Below are 16,991 nucleotides of genomic sequence, written 5' to 3'. Positions count from 1 at the left end.
TAAACACCATCATTACTTTAAAACATTTATAAGAATATTTTTGTCTTTGTGCTCCATGTCGAGTTTGGTTGCACCAATAATAAACATACATTTTGCATAAAGCATTCATATTTGTACATATTGATTAGAGTTTTAAAAAACTTTATTTATATATATATAAAAAAACAAATACAATATTATGAAATACGGAAGGCCATCGTGAGGTTAGCAAATGGTATAATCCTTTGTAGGGGTGCCCAAAACCGTATTTTCACAAATACTACTTGAATTCAAGAGAAATATTTTAGGATATTTTACATCTACGTTAAATCACAAGAAAATAATTCGTATCATGTCTGTAAATTATCACAAATGTCGTAAATGTGGTTAATAAAACACCCAGCTCGCGCACGATTCCCCCCATATACAGAATGGTAGAATCCCCCCCTCCCCTTTCCTTTCCCACTGCGCGTTCTTGTTACCTAGCAACCGTTACCTCACGAACAGACGTTCATTTTGTCTCGGAGTAAAAGGTGAGTTCACAAACGCTCTGTTTTTTTTAATTGCTATTCTATAATTTTTTTTTCACGATCATTTTTTAGTCCAAGTCCACGCTTAAAGTGCAGGCACAATTTTTAAAGGGGAAGAAAAAAAAAAACTTTATTCAAACTATATAATTGAGTCGGATACGCGAGAATCGATCTGCGCATGCGCGATGATGCCGCGTTCAAGCAGAAGCGTGCATTTGAAAACACCAAAGTCACAAAAGCTTCAAATGAGCAAATAAAGTGAAAAAAAAAAAAGTTTGATTAGTACTAAGATTTTTTTTTTATCCATTTCTAACTACATTTAACACCATATGGAAATCTCCACATCCTCCCTTTTTTTTGTTTCTGACACTGGAGACTCCTTTCCTTTGCAACCATCTCCCCCAACAGGTTCAGGAATTCAACTGCGATCGAAGTGAAAATGAGCACCGGACGGATTCTGGAAGGTGCCGGCTGCGTCACCTGGTGGGGCTTCGGACCGGCAAGAGATCTCCTCGAAACATGTGAGATTCCAAGATCGTAGAGACGCACGTTTTTTACGTTATGAGATCACCAGCGCACTGCTTTAATCGGGATTATTTGTTGTGTTTTTCAGGCGTCCCGAGACCTCAGGGCGAACTGAACGTGTTGCTGGTGGGCAGCGGCGACCCGAGACACATCCTAAAGACCATATCGGGGCTCAAGGACACCGAGTCTCTCCGTGTAAGTCCTTGAACGTTTCTCGTTCTCAGTGTTCATTCTGCACGAGCGATTATTCGACTGACGTTTTCTTTTTACACGCTAATAAATGAGGGAGAACCTGTAGGAACCGGTTCGAGTCATTCGAAGCGACGGGGCGGAACAAGTTCGACAAGTCGGTGCGAGTTCCTGCGTGTACGAGGTGGCAAAAAAAACTTCAAAAACAGTCCCCTTTGCACAGCAATACAGCGCCACCTAGCGTTCGTCTGGAACGTGTCTCCCGAAGTCGTCTTGTTAAAGTGCATCACCTTCTATCTATCTAGTTTCCGGCGACTAACACATGCGAGGAGAGCTCAGCGCCGAATTCTCTTACGAAGGTCGGCGCTCCCTGTGCCTGTGCGTCCGATCTGTTGGCGCGTAACAAAACCGAAGCTTTTCGATACCACCTGGAGGTCTCCCGGTGCCGCAGTAGTGTTTGTATCGCTGGGTGAAGATTGTCCTTTGTGGTTCACCTCGGCAGGTCTGGGTGATGGAGAACAGCATGGACGTGGTGGCGAGGCAACTGCTGCTCCTCTACGTGTCTCTGAGGGATCCGGGGAGCATGGGCCTGCAGGGTAAACGAGCGCAAAGTCCATCATCCAATCCGAAATAGTTCATCCGGTTCCCCTTATGGACGCCAACCTTCTTTTTTTTTTAATCCCTGTAGAGAAAACCGAGGTCTTTCTGGAGCTGTTCGGGAACAGCCAAGTCCGCTCTCAAACCGACACCACGCTGAAGCAGGTCGCAGCTCGACTGTCTGCGGGCGTCACCGACTCCCTGGACACGGACACACAGACACACCCGTGTCTGGACACCACCCTTCTCAAGGTGCGTAAAACAAAGCGAGGTTCACGAGTCTGTAAAAACCGATACAACTAACGCGCGATTCCACGACGCAGTTCAAGGAGCAAGACGAGCTGGCTCGGATCTTCACGCGGTGGGGCCGCCCAGCTTCCGCACCGCCCTGCATGAGCAAGCTGTGGGACGCACGTGTCCGGCAGCACCTCGGGACGCGCTACGACGCCCGCAGTGGATGCTTCGACTGGGACCTCGCTATGAAGCTACACGACAGAGGGGTAAACCGCTACGTACCGCTACACCCCTGATTATAGCAGGGACTTTAGACTTCTCCATTTAGAGTCCAATCTCACTTTCCTCCTCCACAGTGCGCCATCATACACAAGCAGCAGTATGGCAGGTGGAGGGAGAGCGGCGTGGCCTTCGAGATGAGGGAGGGGCTTTACAGCGTGGCTAATCAGACCCTGCTGTCCACGCGCGTCTTCAGCCGCGTAAGTACAACATGGCTAAACACGATCGGTACGATTTCAAGTCTTCGATATCGGAGTCACCCTGTGCACGTCTCTGCCGTGTGTGTTAGAGAGGAGACAGGATGGGAGTCCGGGGATACTGGGGGGACATCGTCTCGAGTCCTTACCTTTCCTTCGGCGTCGAAACCGAGGACGAAGAGCTCCTGAAAACGCAAAACAACCAGCATGTGAAGGTAAAAAAACCAAAACAAACAAAAAATAAACCGCTCAGACGCCTTGTTTCAACTCTGCTGAACTTCTCGCACGTCTCATCTTCAGACCGCTCAGGACGTCTCGGTGGCAAACATGCAGAAGCTTTTTAAGTCCCTGTCCACCAGAGGACACTCGCACACGTCTCCAGCCGGCGAAGGGTCGCGGACGCTGCCGGACGAATCGCACGCAGGAGAGGAGCAGGACCTCACGAGCCATCAAACTGGTAACGCATTTCCAAAAGTATTTGCACCCCTGTTGCTCATCGGGGGTGTCCACATACGGTTACTCATGTACAACGTGTGTGTGTGTGTGTGTGTGTAGAGTTGATGAATCTGAGGGGAGTGAGAGTGACATTCCTGTCTCTGGACTCTTTGGCGAAGCTCTCCACAAAAGGCAGATTCTGCCGCCTGTTCAATGCGGTCTACTGTTCAGCCAGGTATCAGTGTGTGTGTGTGTGTGTGTGAGATATCTACTCCGTCCATCACGCTGTATCAGTCAGGTTCCCCCCCACAGGCTGCTGCAGATAACTGGACTACCACTAGGTGGCAGAGGTGAACCTGCATCAGTGATATAATTATTATTCTTATAACAAAACATCTGGGAGAAATATTCGGACAAATGCGGTGCAGCAGCTGGAAAACATCCTCACAGACCCTGTCGATAGGTGCCGCTCAGGAAACCATGGCAACCAGAGGTCAAATTTGGTCAATAACCCCAATAAAGTGTGTATATTAGAAATGCGTGTGCACCCCAGTAACCGTGTTTTCACACACACACTAGGATGCACGTGGTGTTGTGTGTGTGTGTGTGTGTGTGTGTGTGTGTGTGTTGACTGTAATCTGTGTGTACAGCATGGTGCACCACTTGGACTCCACCCTGAGACAGACAATGGCGCCCGACGCCACCCTGATCGTCGAGCTCGCCAGGTCAGAATAACACACACCCTCTTACACGAATATCGCGTTAGTACACGGTGTACGCTTCTGATTAACGTGTGTGTGTGTGTGTGTGTGTGTGTGTAAGGTACCTGTTGGACTTGTCTAAGGAGCAGGAGGCTTCTTTTGCAACAAAAGTCAGCGAAATCGCCAAAGAAGCGGGATTTGTCGCAGCACACACCCGAGACGACACCGCGTATGCCGTGTTCACACTGCAGCAAGACGGATGACTTCCCACACACACACACACATACACACAAACAGCAAGTGATTCATTGTGATTAGAACCAGTATATTTCTAAGCACAATGCATCTGCTTCAAAAAATTTATGGGCAGAATCCATCCCATGAACAGGTCTGGACCATGAATGCGGTTTTAAATAAACAGCTGGATGGGTTTTCAGAACATCACTTTACTTTTGTTTATTTACTTGACGTCTTTGTTCTTTGGCACTCCTCAAAGCTTTCCAAACATCTGCCAGGTTTCCACATCACCATATGCCAAGGCCTTTCCGACTATGTTTTTTCGCATCAACATCTCAGACAGAACATCTGTCAGGGTTTCCTCCAACATCTGTCAAATTGCAGGCCGCCCATGTGCACCATAGGAACAAATCGCATACCTTGAGATACAATCTGGAGTTGTGGAGCAGGTGTAGATCTTTAGTCCAACAGGTTTAACATTAAGCATGGTGGTGGAAGCTGAACGCTGTCCGTGGTCCTGCAGGCAGTGTGGCACGGTAGTGGCACCAAAGTTTGGAAGAAATAAAGAGAAGAACCATACAAGGAGGAAGAAATAATGTATTGTATTGAATTTCCCCTCATATAAAGAGATAACAGACGAGTGTGTGTGTGTGTGCTTCAATCTCTTTTTATTTAAAAAAAAAAAAAAAAAAAAGATATCATGAGTTCACAATTTTGGGTTCACAGAGGACGTATAAAATACAACCTGCTAGAGTGAGGAAAGAAAGAAAAGACTAACTCCATACCGCACAGAAGACAGGAAAAACATGCCCCCTACTGGCCTAAGAAGGATATAATCAAGTGCTGTTTATAGTGTGAGCTAAATACATTACAACGTCTATACTGGTTTAATCATGACATCAATGAGTAAACAACAACAACAACAACAACAACAACAAGTGGTTATTCAGTTTATAAGACGAGAGTAAAAGGAAATAGTGGAAAAACCTTTAGTGTAATAATAATAATAATAATAATAGTAATAATACTAAAAGAAAACTATTCCTATGTGAAGCAAAAACAAAAACGGTCTCAACGGCAATCAAAAGTGCTGAACTTTTTTTTTTAAAAACTTCTCGACCTTCATTCTTCTCTCCTTCTTAGAAAATCTTCATTTACGCTTAAAAAAAAAAAAAACACGACGGCACCGTCACCGAGACCACGGCTCCGCGGCCTCCTCGGGTGCGATCGTGACGTCGCGTGTTACTGACCGTCATGCGTTTTTACTGTCCGGAAAAACAACAACAACAAAAAAACGCTCGAGTAGAATTGAATCGTGTCGTCTCATACTGTTAAGGTTTCAAGTGCGGGTCAAAACAAAAACAACAGCGTTTCAAGTAACGGAGGGTCCGGAGCGATGAGTTCCACCAGATCCGAATGCGAGGTCCGACTTTCGCCGAAAAGAAAAAAAAAAACGTTGCAATAACATCGATCCTTAATATACATGTACACACACATTTATATGCGTACACTGTACGGCCAAAAGCATTCGGACACCTGTGAGATTAGCGCGCGAAGCCGGCTTCGTGACGCTTTTGGACGTGGGGTCGGAGGATCTCCTGCTGCGGAATCTAGTGTGGTGGATCGTGATTTGCGTCCAGAACCTTTCAGCCGTACGGTGTACACGCACTACATCCGGACATAAAAGTATTGACCCAAATGTGACCACAAATCTGGTAATGCACAAAGATCTTCTGCTGTGGAGCTCTAAACTCCTACTGAACAACTTTAGGATGAACGGGAACGCTGACTGCACCCCCCCGGGGTCTCCAGTACCCAATACTTTACCGACGCCCTTGCGGCTGATGAACACGGAAATCTGGAAGGATTGAATGTGGAAAAGCACATGCGGTACTTGGGACAAACTTTTGCTGATATAATGTATAAAAAAAAAAAAAAGAAGGAGATATAAAATCAGTTCCTATTCAAACACATGTACAGTTATACATTCCAGTGTGTAAGAGCGAGGTTTGGATTGTCCATGACCTGAAAAAACAAACAAACAAACAAACAAACAAAAACACATTTCTCCCTTGGTTCCTTTTTCTGGGTACGTTCTTGTCTTGGTCATGTGACCCACAGCGCCGTATAAACGGTCTGATTACACTGAAGGTTTGGGTTTGTTTGTTGTTTTAAATATATTTGTTTGTTTGTTTGTTTGTTGAAACGAATGTAACGAAAATCAAGCATGATACACGATCTAATCCTAAACTAGTTCTCAAACGGTATATACGCATGCAGGCTAATAGCTAGCTATTCATGTGTGTGTGTGTGTGTGTGTGTGTGTGTGTGTGTGTGTGTGTGTGTGTGTGTGTGATCTCCAAACCTTTAGTTTTTTCTTTTTATGCTCCAATTGAAAGATCCAGATGTGTGAACCGGATTTGACCCCCTACGATAATCCCTATCCTCCTCATCTCCTAAAACCTTCTAGACAGGACCAGACTGTCTGATCTTCTCCATCTTCACCTTCTAAATCACCTGGGATTCAAGTCTGCCTCTATTCCCTTGTGTCGTTCTACAACACACAAACAAACAAACAAACAAAAACACAATCTTCCTGCACCGAACTCTGGCACTTCACAGCGATTTCTTCGCCGCGTGGTTCTGCTCGCTGGCAGGAGCTTCCTTCTTCTCGTCCATCATCAGCTGCAGCAGATCCAGCAGCGCCTTCCGGATCGCCGCGCCGAACTTATGGCAGTCCTGAAGAGGAGAGCAGACGCCGTGAGGGAACTCGCGATCGAGAACAAATCATAATGACGTTATGGTTTTATTTTTAAACTCACGGTCTGAGGACACGAGCGCTTGCTGGAGACGTGGAAGCTGATGATCTTCTCTCCGATTATGCTGTAGGAGACGCCGTATCCGTCGTCAGCCACCTGAAACACACACACGGCCCTGGTTCAAGAGCGGATCTGGAGCGCAATCTATTATGGGGGTTGACGTTCTACAGGCAAATCCACCAAGGATCAAATATATATATATGCTGAGGAACATCATCTGAAAGACATGAGGAACCACTTACAGGTCCAAACCCTCCTCCGCATGTGATGTAGTCGGGGTGATTCACGAGGTCGAACAGCTCCACCTGCTGGAAGGGAGTCTGACTGGTGGAGAGACGCCACGGCTCGGACAACACCTACACACACACACACACACACACACACATTTATGGCATTTGGCAGACGCCCCCCAAGGGTTAAGGGCCTTGTTGAAGGGCCCAACAATGGCAGCTTGGTGGTGCTGGGATTCCAACATATGACCTTCTGATCCACACCACACGCACACACCTCTTTGAGGAAAGGCGACTCGACCCCCAGGTACTTGGAGACGACGTAGAGGCAGAAGAGGTGGCGGTCGATACCCTCCCCCGTCATGGCCAGCCGGTAGAGCATCTGGTGCTTCTCCGCCGCAGTGCGCAACAAACGCCGGCACGCGTCCGCCGACTGCGCCACAGAACAACGTAATTAGGAAATTCATCCGGAAAATTTCTAAAAAACCGTATCATGAACAAACAAAGCACCTCTCCGTTGTGGAACGCTTTGACGAAGGCGCAGCTCTCGCTGGAACACGAGCGCACCGTTTCGGTCCGTCCCTCGCGGAACAGACGTGTCATGGACGCCTCGTACGTCAGACAGAACATCCCCCGGTCCTGCGCGTGTATAGAGGACGAGCGTGAATACCTCGGGAATGCTTAACACCACCAGAACAAAAGTGGGTATTAAAGGTAAAAAACCCCACCCTGTAGTAGGCTAGCTGCAGCGCTAGCTGGATGAACGCGTCGGGACTCATGCGGACCTTCTTGATGCTGCCTTTGCCGAAATCGCGGTAGGCGAAAACGTGGAAGTCGACGTCGTCGGCCAGGACCTGCGCTACCGAGAGAGAGCGGGCGATGTCCTCCTGACACTGCGAGACAAAGAGAAGGGAGAAATGAAAAGACGGAGACGGTGAAACGACCTCTCGGCGTTTTATCATGAGGCGTGAACGCGGACCTGCGAGGGAATGTCCCAGGACAGTCTCTGAGGGTAGAGCAGAGACAGATTTCCATCCCCTTTGCAGTGTCCTTCTTGATTGTAGCCCAGTTGGAAGCTGTCCATAGTCAAGACGTACTAAAAAAGGGGACAATAACACAGAGGGGATTGAGTTCTCACGCTGAACCTCCCATGCTTTTTTTTCCCATTATTTTTCCAGATCTCTTACCTCCCACATGTGCGAGACGATGGGGGCGTCGGCCCAGGAGTGCTCCGCGTTCAGGCCGTTCTTCCCGTTCTTGTAGAGCACCACAGTGAAGGACTTATCGAACCACCTGAGGAGACCATAAACAACAATGTCTCAAGATTTCCTAAACAAAAAGTGTTTTTTCTTGTCTTTTGGAAAAAAATCCAGAAAACTCGCCTGTCGTAACATTTTCCGTGAAGGAGAGACTTGGCGTAGCGATCCATACTGGCGCCCGGGTCGTCTCCCATCATGCCTTGCTCCTCGTCTTCTAGAGTGACGAAGAACGCGGCTTTCTCGATACAGTCCAGAGATCTCTTGTTCTTGCCAGAGCTGAAGAACTCCTTCCTGGCTTGAGCCCATGGAATTCTAGAAAGAAAAAAAAAAAAAGGATGTAGGTGGAGTGTTGGCAGAGGGGGGCGGAGCCAGCAGAAGGTGGCCTGGATTTCAAGGAGGCGTGGCTTTTGTGCCAGTCAGTCAGAGCCAAGTCACTAGAGACTCGTGATAATACCAGTGTGTGTGTGTGTGTGTGTGTGTGTGTGTACCTGTCCCCTGCAGTCAACGCCGCCAGCTTCTCCTCGCCCGGCGCTGGGGCGGACTTGTCGTCCAGGATACGCTGGATCTGCTGCTCGATCTCGCGTGGCGTCAACATCCTGCCTGCCTGGTAGAGCCACAGACGGAAATAGCGCCCCCTGTGGTACACGGCCACGTGCTCGCTGTCGTTCCAGTGCACCACGGTGTCTAAAGCCGGGGGTGGGGGGTTTGGTTATTAGACTTGTATGAATATAATATACAGTTTTCTCATTCAATAAGAATCTGAAATAATCAGATTCCTTCTCTGGGCACTGATGGAATGAGTCTCCAGTGAGAGCCAGAAGGAGAAATGACAGCATTCTGCAGTGAAATCCTTCTCAGCTCGTGTTCTGCGTGTGATTCAATGCTGTAAGAGTGTGTGTGTGTGTGTGTGTGTGTGTGTGTGTGTGTGTGTGTGTGTACCTGTCACATTTCCAGCTATGCGACAAAGTGCCACACATCCTCTTATACTGATAGGAACAGCGAAGAATAGAGGACTTCAACAACCACTGATCAGAGAGAGGGAGAAATGGAGGGAAAGAAGGCAAGATAAAAACAAACAGCTCAGAGATGAACGATGGATGGCGATGGAGAGGTGGAGAGGAGAAGGAGAAAAAAAAACGAGGCATGCGATAAAGATAGAAGTGGCGAGATGAAGGGAAAAAATGTACAGATAGAAAGACAAGAGGAGGTCAGGTTTCAGCAGGAGGCGCACACACACACACACACACACACACACACACACACAGGACAGTTCTGCATATGGGGATGGTGAACTCTCTTTCTCTCTCTCTCTCTCTCTCTCTCTCTCTCTCTCTCCCCCCGTCTCCATTGCAATTGTGCAACTGCCTTTTTTTTTTTTTTTTTTAAACAATACCTACATAGTGTGTGTGTGTGTGTGTGTGTGTGTGTGTGTGTGTGTGTGTGTGTGTGTGTTACCCGTCTCAACTCCTGGGGTTCGTGTGGTGTTGAAAATCCTCTCACACTGAGCTGCACACAGAGGAATGAAAGTGCCAGGGATGCGACTCTGAGAACGAGAGAGAGAGACGGAGAGAAAGAAAAAGAAAAGAAAGGAAGAGAGAGAGAGAGATAGCAGAAAAACAGATTAGAACACAACCAAATACAAGCATTCACACACACACACACACACACACACACCTTCCATTCACCTGCTGTTGATGCACTTATATATGTCACTATATATTACTATACACACACACACACACGTTTTTGAGACACGTGAATTTTCCTTTTGTTTAAGTAAAAGGCAAAAACACACACTTTTGGAAAGTGAACGAGTGGAAGAAAGTTTGAAGTCCAATTGGGACGTTTTTGTCTCTAACAGAAGAACTGCTACTGAATCACAAACAAATCTCCCACAGTGTAGAGAAAGGAACTGTCCAGGTGCTGAAAGCATGTAAAGCTCTTCTTCATGATGAGGGAGGATTTCTCAATGGAAATAAAGTTCTGGATATTTATAGATTTGTATATAAAACAAAAGGAACATGATAACTAGGAGTTTATACACTTTTCATAACCACGGTTATTATTTATTTATATTATGTGTACATAATGTGTGTCTCACGGGTTTGATTTCCTCTTTGTTGAGTTTCCTGCGGTACAGGAGGAGAGCGTGTAGCGTGTTCCCCGCTCGGGCTGCCTGGATCGGAGTCGGGGTCACGAACATATAGTCCTTGAAAGAGGAGAAGAAAAAAGAAAAATATATATCTGAGAACTTTATCTCACCTCCGTACGACCATATCAACACAGACTACCGTCTAGAACCACTATTTCCACTGTGTGTGTGTGTGTGTGTTTGAGTTACACACCATGCCATAATAATTGCTGTTCACCATGATGGGGCCACGGCCTCTCAGGTAGATGTACTCCTCCCACCAGTCACTCACCTGTGACACAAAGACAGACAGAATAAACCTGTTCTCCCTCCCCAGAAACAGTTCTGAGCTTTTGATATACTTTACACACACACACACACACACACACACACACACACACACACACACACACACACACACACACACACACACACACACACAAAAGTAAGTAAGTAAAAGAATCTGTAAGTAAAAGTCAAACAGTTACCATAGTAACAGAATATATATAAATGCCCATCTATAAAGGCGTTACAGATGTGAATTTTCGGTGAACATTCCTTTTCTGGAATGTTTTATAAAATAACTATATTAATAAATATTAAACAAACAAAAAAAATGAATTTAAACTGAAACAAAAAGTAACACTCCAAATAAATAATCAAAAAATATCCAAAATTAAATAAAGATTTAAAAAAATAATAATAATAAAGACAGCATGTGGTGTCTGATTTGCTCTCATACTGTAACGCAACCTGGAAAAACTATCTGTGTGGATGTTTGCTGATCGTTACCAGCCATCAGCCGACAAAACCGATGAATCGGTCGAGTTACGCGATATAGGGGCTTAAGGGTGCGTTTCAAAAAATTACGTTCCGGCGTTAAACGTTTCATCGTACGAAATGTAAACAAACTATATTTGTCTCGGAAATATGTATATATCCGAAAAATGATCCGATCGGTGACTCAAAAACCGTAATGTGATTCGACCCGTGAGTTTTGTGATCCGTTATACACACACACACACACACACACACACACCCTTGTAAATCTTGGTAAAAACATGTAAATCTGCGAACCTCTTTGACTTTCAACACGTGAAAATACCTCGCTGCGGTTTACTCACGTAGTTGGAGGCCCACATGGCCTTGAGCTTGAGGTACCACTGGAGGCGGCTCCCGAGACTGAGTTCAAATTCTCTGGCTAGAGCCGTCATTCTCTCGAACTCCGGGTCGGTCATCAGAGGACGTACGGACTCCATGTACTGCAGAGGGTGAGGAGAGGGGGAAAAAAAGAGAGAGAAAGAGACAGATTTTTATAAATGTGCTAATTTGACCATTTAGTATTAATGATGATGATGATGAAGAGGAGGAGGAGGAGGAGCGCACCCTTTTGACAGTGTCCTTCACAGCAGGCACTGGTAGATTAGGCAGAGAACCTTGGTAGCTATACAGCAGCGGCTGACGGCCAGAGAAGATCCGCACCAGCATCTAAACACACAAACCATTATTCAAAACTGTTGCCACGGCTACAGGTTTCCGAGCAGATCTACGAATAGAAGCATTTGTTGAAGAGTAACCGAGTTTCGTGAACAGACGGACACTGACCACCCAGATCTTGGTGGTGGTGGACACTTTGCCGTGCTGCTCGAACATCCAACGGTGGTACGAGAGCAGCTGCTTCAGGCACAGCTTCATGGTGAAGATGAGGGAGAGCCAGAGCAGAGTGCTGAACACCACAGCCGAGACAACCGTCTGACACTGCAGGCTCATCGAGCCGCTTCGGAGAGAAAGAGAGAAAGCGGTATTATATATTAACAGATATTATGGTGGGTTAGTAGATAGATGTTCTTCGGTAAAGGGATCAGGATCGGATTCAAAGGGAACGTTCTACCTGGCAGGGAGGTGCTCCTGGATCTTCGCGATGAGGCCCATGGACGGGTCCGATCGCGTGTACATGGTGGCCAGGATGGCTATAACCACAAAGAGCCATGAGGACGGACTGGCGGGATACACACCCGTGATCACGTTATTCTTCAGAAAGGGGGAGAGAGAGAGAAATAAAAATGAGTGGATTGTAATAAGATCGTTCCTTTTTTTGTGTGTGTGTAGGGTTAAAAAATTTTTTTTAATGAACAAAAACTAAACAAAAAGCCATTAACCGGCATGTTGTAGCAGGGATTCGCCTCTAGAGGCCGCTAACGCAACCCAGTAATACCATCAGCATACTTTTCATCATTATTTTATCTTTCCTTTTTTTTTTTTAATGAAGTCATACCTTCAGACGCACAACACGTTTCTTCCAGGAGCGAAGGCCGGAGAGGTAGACCTGCCTCAGTGCCTCGTGAGAGAGCTGCAGGTCAATACCCTCTGCGGTTATGGTGAACTGGAACGCTACTGCCTGATGTGCCTCGGCCATCACTGCACAAAACAAACACACACACACACACACACACACAAAATGTATTTCAATGTTGTCACATGACATGTGTGTGTGTGTGTTGGGGGGTTCTGTTAAAAAAAAAAGAAAAAAAAAAAAGGGAAGAACGAAAATGTGCTGCGAAAACAGAATTTCAACTGCTGTTTACCTTGAAGGAAGCACACACACACACACACACACACACACACACACACACACACACACACACACACACGCGTTACGATAAGGGAGGTCATAGCATTTGCACCCAGTTCAATCTCGTGTCAGGCAGCATTCAGACTTTTATTTATTCTATAAACAGCTTCCTGGAAATAACGGAGCTGCTGATTTTCCTGGTATCAGTTCTGTTTTTAGTTTTTCGCGCCACTTTCAGGTCGTCTGGTTTTTACTAACTGGAGCTCTGGTTCCAAACGTGTCTACATGCATGAAGAACCCGTTATATCTCTGGAGGTTTCATGTTCCTATTTATAACCTGAAAGTAAAGTCAGGTGTCCCAATACTTTGTCAAAAACCATTGAGACAACTGACCTTCCCACCCGTATGTGGTTCTTCTCCGAACTGTTTCCATGGAATCTGTACGAGTTTGAGCACGACATGACTGTTAAAGCGCTGGAGTATTTCTAGAACTGCTGATCTTCTAAACAGGAAGTGGAGGCAAGCCAGCGTGACCCAAGGTTACAAATCGAGCCGCAACCTTTCGGGAAAACGGGAAGTGATACAAGCAAGAAGTTGGCGTCGTGTCTTGAGATGCCTCCAAAATACCTCCAGATGTCGCCACATGCTTCTAGAAATCTCCAAATGCCTTCAAATGTCTCCAAATGTCTTGTAATGTTTCCAGATGTCTCCAGATGCCACCAAATGTATCAAGATGCCTCCAAATGTTTCCAGATGCCTCTAAATGCTATCAAGTGTTTCCAGATGCCTCCAAATGTCTCCAAATGTCTTGTAATGTTTCCAGATGTCTCTAGATGCCTCCAAGTGTCTCCAGATGTCTTTTAACGTTTCCAGATGCCTCCAAAGGTCTCCAAATTTATTGTAATGTTTCCACAGGTTTCCAGATGCCACCAAATGTCTCCAGATGCCTTCAAGTGTCACCAAAATGCATGTGTTGTTTCCAGATGCCTCCAGAAGCCTTCGAATGGATCCAGCTGCCTCCATTCATCTCCAGATGCCTTCGAATGGCTCCAGCTGCCTCCATTCATCTCCAGATGCCTTCGAATGGCTCCAGCTGCCTCCATTTATCTCCAGATGCCTTCGAATGGCTCCAGCTGCCTCCATTTATCTCCAGATGCCTTCGAATGGCTCCAGCTGCCTCCATTCATCTCCAGATGCCTCTCCAAATGCCCCAACCTGTCTCCAGATCCCTCCAAATATATTCAAATATCTCTAAGCACTGACGTTCCTCTGCTTTGGCGCTGAAGGGATAAAAAAAAAAAGCACTTGGCCCACTTTAAATGTGCGTCCATGAAAGAAATATGTTTTCTTCTGATTATTGTACATTAAAGATCATATATGGTGTCTTTTGATGCACATGCAAGATTTTATATGCACATAAAGTATACATTTATTTTAAATAATCGTTTTTTTTCTCCACTTCCTCAGCCGGCCGGAAGTTCTCCTCACAACCAAACCGGTCCGGCGACTTCGGCTGGAGTGACGTCACACACCTGTCACTCACCACACCGGAAGTAGGTCCATCCTTTCGGAATTTGACAAAAATCCAGAAATTCCTTTTATACATAAATCTATCACCTGAGCAGCAAATACAATCATATACTCAGAAAATAATTCTCTCTTCTAAGTATACAGCCGGTATTTAACCGGGAATGACGGTCGTTTTAGCTTGTCGCTAACTGCTTTTAAAAAATTATACACTCGGGTTCAAAACATTATACGTAATAAAATAAATAAAAGTAAAAAAAATCCTCATGTCGCATCTTTAATTGTTAAGAAATACACGCAGGATGAAAAGGATGCTCTGTTGAATCCTTTCCTACCCGTATTCAAGATCCTTGGCTCCTATTGGCTAGCAGGAGAAACCCGTGAACGAGTCATCCAATCAGATTCTGGCATGCAATCTCGGCCAGCCAATGAGAATGAAAAAAGGCGGGCTTTACCGGAAAGCGGGTAGGAAATAAAGAATGACACCCAGACCTAGCATCTACCCGGGCTAAATCTACCAGGCGCGTGAGCACCGTGCAGCCGGTATCAGAAGGCAGCACAAGCACGCGCTGTTTATGTTTATATAAATATTTATTCATTCATCATTTTTGTTCCCGGTTTCCTACCTGATTGTTTCTCCGCCGAATATTAAAGAGACAAAAATTTATTCTTTTTTTTTTATTTTTTTCCTCTTCCGCGCGGGCGCACGCGCACCAGACCGCACCTCGGCGACGAATGAGCGCCCCCAGCTCGCGCGGCTCGTTCGTCCCTTCGTGAGCTCGCCGCAGCGTGATTGGTCCGTCGCTTCGGCGTCCGCGACACCTCCGGCTAATCACAGGACGAGTCTGATGGTGGAGGCGGGATCGTGGGCGGAGCCACGAAAACGCGGAAGTGCCTGTTTTTTTTTTTTTTGGTTTCTGCCCGTCATTCACACACGCAAAAGTAAACACCCCCTTTCATACAAGTGATCAATCAAACACCATCTCAATTATCCATCCATCTCCCCATCGTCCTCCCTCCCTCATCCCTCTCTCCATTCCAGAGCTTTCCACACATCTATTTCACCTTCTTTTACCTTCTCCATCTCCTTCTAGATTTTCAAAATACACCCAAAAGAACAGGCGACACTCTGCTTCATTTTAGATCTTAACTGGAAACCCCATAATTACTGCTGTGATCATAAAGACGGCCTTGAGCTGATCCCAGGACTCTCTCTTCAGAAGATCCTTTCAACCCGAGTCTCTGAAGGAGTCTGGATCTTCTGAAGGAGCCTCTAAAGGAGTCTGGTTCCTCTGAAGGAGTCTGGTTCCTCTGAAGGAGCCTCTGAAAATGTCTGGCTCTTCTAAAGGAGTTTGTTTTCTCTGAAGGAGTCTCTGAAGGAGTCTGGTTCCTCTGAAGGAGCCTCTGAAAAAGTCTGGTTCTTCTAAAGGAGTCTGGTTCCTATGAGGGAGGCAATGAAGGAACACCAGATGATAGCTAATCAACTGGGTTAAAAGAATTCCACTGAGGGAAATAAATGAAGATCTCATGAACATCTCATGAACATCTCACCCTCAATATATTATTTTGGTCCTAAAGGTATACGCTTATAATTCAAAACAAAAAAAAACCTCTTCATTGTGGAAGGACAAGGTACTCACTACACCAAACACAGACCTTAAGCTATAACAGCGATCTCTGGTGGTCAAGGTTACTCTCAGTAAAACTCCTAGATGGACATTCAGACAAATACATTGTGTGGCCAAAGGTATGGGTTCCTCACCTCAGATGTGGATTTGTTCTGGGATCCCTTCCTCTTTATACGATTGCAGGCGAAGGATCTCCAAACCACGATGCTCCCACCACCATGATTCACGCCGGGAGCTACACGTCACACATTCAAGACCATGTGGATGGTCCTCAATGTTCTAGTTATTTGAATTTGATACAAATACCCAATACAGACAGCAACAACAAAACTATGAAGCCTGGTGGAGGAAGCATCATGGTTTGGGGATTCCTTTGCTTTTATGGTACCACACTGACATTGGTGTGTTTGTGTGCATGGAAGTTCTACTGGTTTTACCAGTTTAATAGCACTGTTGGGGGACATACAGCTCCTTTACTATAAACACCTCCCTTGAAAGTCCCCTTGAAGACACACTCTTAGACACCAAACATCTTCCATGTCCACCTGAGAGCATTTGGAGCTGATACAAGAACATAATACATAGACATGAAAAAAATAATTTCAGTGTGAGCCCTGGAATATCCCTTTAAGGAAGTCCTGTTTATGCTAGCAATGATCTCATGGATTAGCGTTTAGCCCCATGAACCTGAGGAGGCGAATGTTTGTTCAGCTGTGGATGCAGGGGGTGGAATGCTGTTGGTCTGCAAAGCTACTCTGCGGCCAAGTAATAAAAAATAAAAATTCCCCAGAAGATAAAAAGGATGACTTTTGGATGCCCTGGATGTACACAATCAAGCAAAGGTCATTAGAGAGGAAATTTTACAGGGCAAAAATTTGTGGCCAAACTGCGTCCTAATGGGTCCTGATTTAACTCCGGGGGT

The 16,991-nt window shown here is 45.9% G+C and overlaps 3 protein-coding genes across 3 annotated transcripts in view; 1 reads left to right on the top strand and 2 right to left on the bottom strand.

The window, feature by feature from the left end:
* kctd5b (potassium channel tetramerization domain containing 5b) overlaps positions 1-9,886 on the bottom strand; it is a 33,107-nt gene extending 23,221 nt beyond the window's left edge. The window contains exon 1 of the transcript XR_006925371.1: positions 9,870-9,886. The gene's annotated coding sequence lies outside the window, so the exon portion shown is untranslated. The remainder of the gene's footprint in view (positions 1-9,869) is intronic.
* Positions 465-4,105, top strand: LOC124384292 (dynein axonemal assembly factor 3-like). The gene is made up of 12 exons (XM_046847024.1): positions 465-512; positions 918-1,030; positions 1,123-1,229; positions 1,726-1,819; positions 1,912-2,072; positions 2,144-2,320; positions 2,411-2,533; positions 2,623-2,745; positions 2,831-2,987; positions 3,086-3,200; positions 3,616-3,690; positions 3,788-4,105. The coding sequence occupies exons 2-12, from the start codon at positions 949-951 to the stop codon at positions 3,927-3,929; spliced, it is 1,356 nt and encodes a 451-aa protein (XP_046702980.1). The 5' UTR covers positions 465-512; positions 918-948; the 3' UTR covers positions 3,930-4,105.
* Positions 4,549-15,215, bottom strand: LOC124384289 (carnitine O-palmitoyltransferase 1, liver isoform). The gene is made up of 19 exons (XM_046847019.1): positions 15,068-15,215; positions 12,618-12,760; positions 12,234-12,373; positions 11,948-12,119; positions 11,729-11,830; positions 11,467-11,604; positions 10,557-10,634; positions 10,313-10,420; positions 9,667-9,754; positions 8,700-8,895; positions 8,335-8,523; positions 8,140-8,245; positions 7,932-8,048; positions 7,681-7,845; positions 7,463-7,591; positions 7,230-7,385; positions 6,965-7,078; positions 6,726-6,818; positions 4,549-6,642 (listed from the first exon to the last, which is right to left on the bottom strand). The coding sequence occupies exons 2-19, from the start codon at positions 12,756-12,758 to the stop codon at positions 6,520-6,522; spliced, it is 2,355 nt and encodes a 784-aa protein (XP_046702975.1). The 5' UTR covers positions 12,759-12,760; positions 15,068-15,215; the 3' UTR covers positions 4,549-6,519.
* Between the last annotated feature and the right edge of the window lie 1,776 nt (positions 15,216-16,991).

Source organism: Silurus meridionalis, chromosome 4 (genome assembly GCF_014805685.1).
Source record: "Silurus meridionalis isolate SWU-2019-XX chromosome 4, ASM1480568v1, whole genome shotgun sequence".
In the NCBI taxonomy this organism is placed as follows: Eukaryota; Metazoa; Chordata; class Actinopteri; order Siluriformes; family Siluridae; genus Silurus; species Silurus meridionalis.
This window is presented reverse-complemented; position numbering and strand designations above follow the sequence as displayed.